The 11,146-nt window shown below is 42.8% G+C and overlaps 1 protein-coding gene across 1 annotated transcript; it reads right to left on the reverse strand.

The window, feature by feature from the left end:
• Positions 1–4,124: 4,124 nt before the first annotated feature.
• T265_03179 (hypothetical protein) lies at positions 4,125–6,241 on the reverse strand (the record flags this gene model as incomplete). Its single annotated transcript, XM_009167598.1, has 2 exons — positions 4,125–4,328; positions 6,143–6,241. Coding segments are annotated over 2 exons (216 nt in total), but the record flags the coding sequence as incomplete, so codon positions are not given.
• Positions 6,242–11,146: the final 4,905 nt, after the last annotated feature.

Raw genomic sequence — 11,146 nt, forward strand, 5'->3', positions numbered from 1 at the left:
TACTGGCTCTCAAGATTTTGGGGTTATAACTTGTGTGGCAACTTGTTCTATAAGAGTGGCAATGCACCTGCTTTTCCTGGCAAACAACACTGTCTTGAGGTCAGTTTTTTGAGCCAAAGGCTTAAGTCGAGGACTCTAATCGTCCTTCTGTCCAGGTATGAGTGCCATGGTAAGGTTCCAACCCACGTGCATCCATGACACTTACTACCAAAAATAGTTTCGTCACATCGGCCATCACGTGTTATCATCGGGTTGGTTGCATTACTTGCTGCATACTACAGGGCATATAGGCGAAATCAGGCTACTGCTGAAGCCTCCCTTCTTTCTCTTTGACTTTTTCTTTCGCCTCCCTTCTTTCTCTTTGACATACTTTTTCTTTCCTCTCTCCCAACCTCATCAATAACTCTCTCACTGTACGCAATTCATTTCGAACGGATGACTCCTGCATCGTGCATATGCACGTTATCCGGCGGTGACAACCTCAGTCAACTCGAAATCAATCTTCAAGCATCGATACCCAGTCCATCTGGCTGCCTTCAATTTCCGCACTCTGAAGCAAGCGGGAAAACAGGGTGCTCTTGTTCTCACACTGGACTTACCTGACATTGATACGTGCTGTGTATCAGAAACAAGAATTCAAGATGCAAGCACAGTGGTTGAGCTAACCGCCCAATCACCCTTCACCCGCTTCCTGCTGTGCACCCCTGGTGAGCCAGAGGCTGCTACGGCAGGATGTGCAGAGTTTGGCATCGTCCTGAGACGTCGGATGGAAGGATCCCTACTTGACTGGATACCCATTGACAGTCGCCTCGGTGTACTTCGTCTGGCTACGTCTTAAAGGAGTCCCACAAGCAGGAAGTTGATCGATGCCTGTTTGTCGTGTCCGCTTACGCCCCAAACTGACCGTAGCTCTGACACCAAAAACAGGTTTTATGACGTCCTGAATGGTCTGTTTCGGTGATTTAAAAGCTCGAATATCCTTGTGGTGGCGGGAAATTTGAATGCACGAGTGGGCAGGCTTAGCGTGTGAGACTCAATCAGGTGGCCGATATGGATTGGGCTCAGTACGTACGGGCATTGATGAACGGTTCCTCCAGCTGTGTGCTGATTGCAGGCTGTTTTTATGCGGTACTAACTTTCGAAATAACCGAAGTCGTCTGGCCACATGGTGTCCTCCAACGGCGTACCGGTCACAAACTCCAATCGATCACATTGACATCAGTTACCGATGGAGCGGATTAATAACTGACTGCCTGTCGTTTTGGAACACATTCGTGGATCCTGACCACGCACTTGTCCAGGGCCACTTCTCTCTTCATCTTCCAGGGCCGCGTAAAGTGCGGACAAGCTGCTTAGCAAACGAGGGACTGACGGATCCGGGGATAGCTCTGCAGAAGTTTCCGCACCTAAACTGATGTCCGTCAAGGGAGCTCACTCTCTCCATTCCTACCTAATTTCGTGATCGATGAGTTACTGAGACGAACGCTGGAAGATTTTCAAAACCCGTGTTCAAGTAGCCTTTGAAGCAAACCTTGTCGATCTGGAATATGCGGACGACATCGTCCTCGAACAAAAGTCACGGGTGTTTTTGAATGAGCTGACTAAAGTCATTCCGTCCTTTGAACCCATAAACTGTAAGATCATGCTCCTGGACGCACAGTTACTGAGCATACCACTTTCAATCCAGGGAAGGACACTCAAAGTCGTGAAGTGTTTTACGCACTTTCTGAGTTGTATTGGTTCTGACTATAGGGTGACAGGCGAGGACAGTGCACGAATTTGCAAGGCTCGAGTCGTGTCTGCTAATTTGAGATACCTAGGGCTTCAAAGCGGTATATTCCTGAATCTCAAGGGACGTGTGTATCAGGCTACAGCATGGGCTGTTTTGTTGTACGGTTGTGAAGCTTGGCCTGTTCGATCAGCGGGACTGAGACATCTTTAGCTAAATACACCCATTTGTGAAGATATTTGGTTTTGTGAGAGACTCATCTGGAACCCAGCTGTATCCCCCCTTTGTTATGACGTTTATGAGTCATCTTTACATTTTTAACGACCGTTGTCTCGGTACCACATTCATTGTGGATTGGTGTCGATGAATTCGTGACGAGGCAATTAGAAAGGGAATTTTTGGTTGTGCGGTGGGGCTTCCATTGAAGGGTGTGTCCAGTACCAGAAGTTTCGTTGGTTAGGTCACATATTACGCATATTGAAACAAGGTTTGACGAACAGAGTGATACTTTTCGTGCTCAGTTCAGAGTGGCGGAAGCAGAAGGGTGGGCAACTTTTGACATAGCAGACGGATACGAAGGAGATTACGAAAATTCTGGGTGCTGTCCCTGTGACTCGCCCTCCAGGATCAGGATCATGAGATCCCAATGCCCCTGGTTGAAGACGCTGTAAGATGTCCATAGCGTTCATGCTGTCATTTTTTATATCTAAATTGCCTAAATGAGCGTTTGGATGTGTAGACACCTCGGAGTGACTGTAGTAGACTAGCACTAAGTACAATCTTCATTTTTCAGCACAAGAGACAAAGCTGGATTCCCGAAATTGACTGCATCATACTGGAAAAAATATTACCGGTTCTCTGGTTCTCTTTATTGACAAGTTCACTTGCGATACCTGTTTCTGATAGTTCAAACCTCCCTTTGTGTGTTTCGGTCTACGTACCGGTGAATTTTTTGTGCCTGTACACACTTCTTGTCTGTGTACTTTGAACCAGCAGGACGGGGGTCTCAGCCCCAAACATCTACAGCTATTCAAAGCTTTCCAGCAGGTTTCAGTTGTCCGTGGTGCTACCTGACTGGAGAGACCTGACAGGCGGGTCATTAGACCGACACAACCGTGAGAGTTACTAGATCGCCGTTCTAGGTGTCGGGCGTACCAGTCACATAGCTTAAGTTTGAACAAAATCTCCTGCTCAGACATGACACTTCAGATGCACCCTGCGTGGAGTGGTGGAAACACGCTTGCCTCGCATGTCAGATGCCCCTGGCACGGCCAAAGATGAACATTGCTGACGAGCTCTAATAAGAGCAAAACTCGAGTTCATTGGTTCTACCGTTTGTCTAGACTCATCGGAATAACTGCGATAGGGTTGCTCAAATAAGCAATTTGCAAATCCCGCAACCGCCTATAACTGAAAATTGTGTTCAATCCCGGTCATTTTGTATATGTATATAGAATGGATAAAATGAACTCCGGATTCCTACCGCTGATCCTGGATTCGACCAGTAAACTCCCAAAGGATAATTATTAAGGAGAGCAACACTTTGAGATAAATGTGGATCATTATACACTGACGAAATGCAAAACGTCTTCCAGGATTCCTTTTCAGTTTCACACGGCAGATCTAATAGTTACTCTGATATTAGGGAAACCTTTCCAACTTTTTTCACAGTTCCCTACTTCTTCATTCGTGAACACTTGACACAGTTGCAGATAAGCAAGAATGGAGATTTCTCTCTGAGAAGTGGGACGATAAGACTAACCAGGGTCATTTCGAGTTAGTTCAATAACACATCATACCGATTCGAGAGACAGGACTCGATAAAAAACAACAAATGAAGGCGAATAACGATCGCACTGGTGGTCAATCCAGTCTATCCTGCCAGTACTTAAATTATCCATACTGAGTCAATCATTCAACTCGACGCACTTTTCAAATCCTTCAAGAATTCAAGAGCCATGGGTGTTTGGGTTGCACTTTACGAGCGTGCAAGGGCCTTACGCTTTTTTCCGTAGCGTGAACAGTGCGAGTCTATATCGGTCCCCATTGTGGCGAACATAATATTAGTTCCTCCACTGAGACCAAAATTGTCACTGTTTGTAAAAACATTCTTGATCATTCGTAAGTCTCCGATTTATCTCCGTCTTATCTGAGTCGCTGTTTTATTTCGGATACCTCTAATGGTTTACTCTGATAAGGTCCCCAAACCTCACCAATCTGTGGTGAGGTTTGACCTGGAATCATTTCAGTTTTTCTTGCTACATGCATAATAAACTAGATTTAGGCTGTTCCACTATAAGGATAAGTTTTAGTAAACTGTATTACATAAACCATAAATATCGTATTATTCATATCCACATGCTTCAATTATTAAGACGGCTTCAAGCGACGCTATCTACAGCACACCGGTAACTGACTTTGGCAAATCCCAGATCCGCTTCACGCCCTCGGTAATGTACCGTCGGCAGGCAATGATCATCTGATTGGTCACCTTGATGAAGAGGGAGGTTACACGTTCGGACGAATTGTAGTAGTGTGAGATACTGTATATCATACGGATAGCGTTCAACAGAATTGGAAGTTCTTCCATAAGTTTCACCTGAAAGTCGGAGAGACTACACAAATCAAGACAAGTGACATTGCCGCAAAAAATACTTTCAGAGTAATACATATTAGAGACGTCCACATGCAGCCTCCGGGGTATTCAATATTGGTTAGCCAGATTGCAATGCAAAAATTTGATTTCAAACATATTATCAGGCTTATTCACCGATATGCATCAGGGTAATAAAGTCCAACCAATTTCGGTTCGGTCTCTGGAGTGTACTGACGGTATAGCTGTTCCTCATCGCTAGAATCCCTCTGCGGAAACTATCCACGAGGTGTTCCAAGTGATGAATTGGATGCAGAGCTCTCTTAAAAATTAGTGATCGCTCTTTTTTAAGCATAATTTTTTCACTCTTAGTCCGAGAACACCAAAAATTCAAATGAGATAAGAGTACATCAACCTGAAAACTACTGCTTGCAGAAACGTTCAGGTGGCGCACAACAAAGCCGAAGGAAGTTCCGAAAAACAGTGAGTAACCACTGTGATTTTAGAATCTAGGTTGACTGCTGAATGACCACAGACAACCATATTTTGATTGATGTACTGGCTGCTAGCAACTCTCCCGGAAAGTGGCAAGTTGGGTGGACTCAATTCTTGTATACTATACGAGTAAACTGACAGTTTGCAAAGTCAAACTCCTAATTCCTAACTTCCCCTGTAGTGCGATGAGAGGCATCAAAGAAAAAAGATGTGGTCTGTAGAGAGTAACGCCTTTTCTTATGCCAATCAGGGTTGACAATGATTTGTGGCTCTTTTGAACTACCTCATAAAATAGTGAGAATGGTTCCCGAATTAGGTCCATCGTATGGCTTTGAATCCAAAACATTTTGAAGCTTCTTAACTAGGAAAAAACAGTGCATATTGCATTCGGATTTGAGTCATATTAATGACTTCCTGTGTCACTTAAGTTGGTTCGATCAGGCTGAACTTTCCACTGCCATGAGACAGGGTGAAACATAGGAAGTGCGCTTTAAACAAGGCTCAGTTAAGATTTCATAACAGCATGACGTGACAAAAAGCTAGAATGCATACACCTATGATTGCGCGCTTGTTTTTTTCAAGTCACAGAGTCAAACTTCGATTGGAAACCTGGGTTCCACCAGTGAATATAGCGTTCTATTGTGATAATTATTGCGCACTTCGGCATAAGACATGAGGAAGCATTGTGACATCTCATTCTTGTTAGATAACAGTACGAAATACACAGACTAGTTATAGCGAAATGTGATAGAGGTCTATTATATGTATTTTGTGACGTTATTCGCGAGCATTGAAGAGCTGATCGCTCATCCTCACTTAATGGGATTACGTGGCAATTTGAGTAGCGGACAAAGCACTTGAACCAATTTTCCGATATCGTGAACAATGCCAGTTTTCGCTCAGGAACAACCTTTTTAAGGGGTAGTATTTGGTGAGTGAACTGAAAAGAAATATATCGATGGAAATTAGTGTTGACTGCTCGGTACATGTCGTATGATCCCACACTGATATTTATGTAGGAATACTTATCTACAGGACTCCGTTGGACGAATGGGTTTATCTTTGTTTAAGCATCTTCCGTTATCAGTTTTTCACATAACTATGAATACTTTATCCCATTCAACCTCTGCATCATCAGTGCAACACCGTAACATTTAAAACAATAATTCTAATGATATCGTATGGAGTCTGACACAAGTTCCCTGATCCGAAAACAGTTCCTTCAGGACAGTCTATTACTCGCAAAAGATTGCATTTGGCTAGCAACGGGAATATTGAACCGGATTCCAACTATGCATCAATACGTACAAGGCACCATGACTCACAGGATTTGCCATTGAAAATGTCCCGAAAAAGTTGTCCAATGTGGATAGATATTTCACGTTGTCTTTAGCTTCATTGACTGCAGTTGTTATACGATCATCCTATGGACAAAGCATAGGAAACAACTATTTTATGAGGACTAAATATGTTATGGGGTGTTCCAGTTACTCATTACAATATACATCAGCACGTACACTATGAAGGAGGTAAATTTGATTTCATGCAGATCAACACTAAAACAGAAGCCGGTTGAAATCTCGTAAACTTCTAACAGGGTTTGAGAACAGAACATGTGCTTTCGTGAGGTTGTTCTTGTTGTTTGTTGAAGCGAGCATTTGCAGGACACATGTTTTCATAGGCTGGGGAGAAGACGCTACTTATGAAGTTGCTGAAAACTCCTCGACATTTTTCGTCATTCTTGAAGGCTCATCAGTTGGGTGCATTTCCAAAGTTTCCGTCAAAATGTTCTGTTTTACTTGAACCCACATTGGACGTAATCTGTCAACTACACTCATTTGCACACTAATTTATTTCTAATCGGAGACTCAGCTGAGTTCTCCATCGAAATGTTTTACAAAACAAGCTTGAGACTGCACGCGGGGCACTGCAAATTGACACGCCATCCATTCAAAGCCAGAACTGCTAATCATTTTGATGAGTTATATTTATCTACCTTGGGAGTTATCTTGATTTTTATATGGAATGATATTGTTAACTCTGCTGCATCCGTCCATCAAATCCAGAAGCATTCCCCTTGGATGACGATAAAATAACGGTACTTGGCTCAATCTCTGAGAAGGCACTTTAGGCCCGGGGTATCCACTGGCACTTCCGAATCCTCGTGGGATTTTCTATCTAACTGGACGGTAAGGAGTTCATGTCTTATGCAATCGTTTTCACCACAGGTTGCTAGGCACTTTAACTTATTCGAAAATAAAACTGGTAACTACTGGAGCTCATATTAACTGACTATAATTGTACCAAAATTGTCTTCACCGATTGTGGTTCGACGAACCTCACAATGCTCTACACATTAGTTTCCTCTGACCTAACAGAAATTGTACGTAACTTTCATGTAGCCCACAACACTTTTAAAAATCAGCTGACTAAGCTCTACATGCGCTTCTAAAAATAATCTGTCCTAGTTCGATATGTTCGAGTGTTTTCGTGTTGTAATCATTTTTTTTCAGAAAATCGGTTGTGGCGCATTGTGCATTCTAGTGTTAATGAACATCAACGAGAAATATGTTACCTTTTAGTTATCAGTTGGTGCGTTTTAACTTGGTAGTTAATGCCTCATTGGACAAACTTACAAGCTCGCGCCAGTACTTGATAACTCTTGAATTGGCATACTGTAGAGCTGTGATGACGGATTGGACACCGGGTGTCCGCATTTCGGTGATAAGGCTGCGAAAAAAAACCGTAGAAAAGGATTACGTCTATTGTGTCACATGGGCATGTTGTCATGGATGAATGATTTCCGACGTTCTAGAAAAACTTTATATTTCTAGCTGACGTCTAATTGTATAACGAATGAAACGGTCTCTTTGTTGAAGCCACCTACTAAGAAAAAACTGGATTAAATTATGATTTCCAAGACTCAGTAATGTTTGCAAGGTAAAGCAGTCTCCTTGTAGGCAATATTTTCCTGAAAGAATCTTTGAAGACAAAATTTACAGGGCTTAATCTTTTTGCCAAATTAATGTTCCGCGTTGGAAAAAAATCGTCAATAATAGAGCTGGGAACATAGAACCAACACTGAATTACACTTACTGAGAAGCTAGGTGACCAACTAACGAGTGGTATTAGGTTTCAAATTCCTGTCATCGTACTCACTTGATGAAGCGGCATGAGCTGACTTGTATTTATACAGACAACCCCAAACAACGTGATTGATCACTAGTTCGCCGCTGGACTCAGCTAACGTCATTTAGCGAAATCAGCACTCAAATATTAAGATGGTTTGTCTGATTTTTGCCCCACAAAACCAAAAATGCCAAGAAAGAGGAACTGACACTATTGACGCTGAACAAAAGTGAAACCTATGAAAAAATCGTTGTCTCTCAGTTTTACGGAGCTACCTATGAGTTGGAAGGACCATAGCTGTGATGTTGGTTTTTGCTTCTCGTTTTTCCCATCATATTTATCGATTAATCTTGTTGCTAAAGTATGGCTCTTCTTAAACCCAAAGGAGTTCTGCTAACATTTTATGTCTGTCGCTCATATGAAAGCCAAGGGTGCTTTTGGCAGAGAGGATTTTAAACAGACTCTCTGTAAAGGCTGTGAATTACTTTTCATGGTGGAGTCGCAAGGTTCAGCTATGATATTCACCATAATACAAATGGTATACTTTATTGCAAAACACCATTGATGTTTGGAAAGGCCCGTCGCGATGTAGGTTCCAATCTCACTTTTGAGACCAGAAATAATTTGTTGAGCCCTTGCACCTGCATCGTTACACTTTTGGTGCTACTTTTGATACTGATTAAACACTTTTCTCAATACACATATCTTTAGTTCTCCAAGTTGGTGCTTCTTTAGGAATCCATTAATACAATTTCATCTCTAAGGGAAACATCTTCACGGAATTTGAGGGCGATTCCCGTAAGGAGGGGTGATTTGCGTAAGACAGTGACCACTAAGAACCGCGCTGCATACTAGGATAATGAGACCAGGTTTCCAAACGGCTTCATGAAGTGTGGAGTGGAAGATTCCAACCCGTCCGAAGTGAATAGTCAGTACTCAGGCACATCTGCAATCCATGAGAACTAGCACGACCTGGTAAACCTGTACTATGATCATCCGGCTTTTTCATACAAATCAATAGGCAATGTTGCTTTTGCACTTGGCTACCCAACACGACAACTTACCACGAATTGGTGTTCCCATGCAGCAACTAAGGCAACTTTGATGATCAGAAACTTGACAAATGTTGACTCGGGGCACGTTGTTCTATCCAACCATTTAAGTGTAATAGCTTTAACCCGTGTTTCAATTGCAAACTACTTGAATCGATGACTTTGTACTAGGTCAGTTCTGGACTGATCAAAGACCACCGCTTTAGCGGTGCATCAGCTGTGCCTATAACAAGCTCTTTTTAAAGGAGAGTCAACGAGTAATTGGGACCTTTGCTTTGTACTGTTTTCTCTTGAGGAGTAATAAGGCAGCCAGTTGAAGTACGAGAAGTAGAGTTTTCTAGTCCTGAGAAATTCTTTGATCTAGAAAGACGGCTGTGTAAAGAAGTATCTCTCATTAACTGCTGCTTCCTTATCGGGGGTGTTTTCTCTTGGAAGGTAGTGGTCTACTAACTAGCCGGAGGGATGTAGGTACAAAGAGATAGGTTATTACCAGTGATCCTCGGTACAGTGTATGTCGTTGAATCACATTTACTTTTTTGCTGCTGAACACGATTATGAATGTTGCAAGACCTGGAAGGTGGTGTGTGTTGTTCCGTCCTTGGATTTGGGACGACACCAACCTGAAGTTAAAGGATAGTCTAGCCATGAAGAACTAGAACACTGGTTCGTTGCTGGTCAAGATAGACTGGGGGAGAGTAAATATTCACACAATTCTGTTAAATTTCCCTTTTTTCTGTTAGGTCCTTGGCCTTGCAGCGCAGTGCAAAAAACTGCATTTATTAAAAGGTCATCTATGTTTGTCACAGTCATTTTGACTGTCGAACTCTGCACAAAATCTTCGCTGTTGTAGGCGTTCCCTCTGAGACACAGTTACCAAGCGAGCCGGTCCACGTTAGACAAAGTGAAATTAATCGTATGGACGAAGAATGGCGTTAGGTCCTGGTTAAGTACAGGTTAACCACACTAATGAACAGCTAAATGATACAACTTTCAGTTGTTAAGGAGGAGGCAATAAGTTAGATTCCTCCAAGATGCGCACTGCTTACGATTCTCAAAAAATTTAAACCCCACTGCTGGGTTTCCGGCACTGCATGATCAATTGAATGGACTTAATAATAAAATCTTGATTAAAGCTCGGCTATCTCCTCGTGAACTAATATCACCAGCATTCATTAGCAGCCACAGTAGCTAATTGATGATATCCACTGTCTGGCTTCTATTGGTTTGAGTGAGTTTCCTGATGGGCTGGTTCATCTTAGGATCCTCTCAGCGATGCAGGTGAGCAAAAGTTACAGTTTACACGAAGATTGCTTTGCTGCACATTGGATGTAGACTCCTCGCTGTTCCTCTGGTGCAGGTGAGCAAAAGTTACAGTTTACACGGAGATTGCTTTGCTGCACAATGGATGTAGACTCCTCGCTGTTCCTCTGTTTGGGACGGTTTGCGTGTTAGCAATTAGGTAAAGAATCTCCGCTAAAAATGGAAGTCACGAATGCACTATTCATAAAGTTTCTGAAAATTCTTCGACAGCCCACGAACGGTTTCGCCCAACTTGAGGCTCATCAGGTAGGCACAGTCCCCGAGTTTCCGTCAACCTTATGTTTTACTTGAAACCAAATTGCACGAAATTATCGAAATACACTCATTTGCAAACAGATTTGGTTTTGCGAGAGACACACTTGGAACCCAGCTGAATCTCCCGTTTGTGATGTTTCCATGCATCTGAACGCTGAGTAGTAACTCTTACAATACTGAATAACCATCGGTTATCTTGTCAGCCAGTCTCACGTTTCTGTTAGTTCACTCGATACGCCAGATGTCCGAAAACTGATTATCTTCTCATAGCCATTCTGTGGCTCCCCGATATATTCTTATCAGATGCACCACTAAGTGGGCGTTGCAAGGTTAAGATTAACCTTACTGAATTGCATGGTTCCGAGATTAGCGAAATTCACACAGTCAAGACCGTACTAAATTGTCTTGAGCTCTTCCGGGTGGCTCAGTTCTTGTGCAACACTGGGGGATCACATCTCAGAGCTCCTTGCTCATGCGTTGTAGCCGTTCTATGTTTGCCACGTCCTTCCATGATCTAAACCAGGGGTCACAGTTTCCCAAGTTTATCCAGAATTTGTCCTACCAGAGGAATAT

This window comes from Opisthorchis viverrini (genome assembly GCF_000715545.1).
Source record: "Opisthorchis viverrini unplaced genomic scaffold opera_v5_44, whole genome shotgun sequence".
In the NCBI taxonomy this organism is placed as follows: Eukaryota; Metazoa; Platyhelminthes; class Trematoda; order Opisthorchiida; family Opisthorchiidae; genus Opisthorchis; species Opisthorchis viverrini.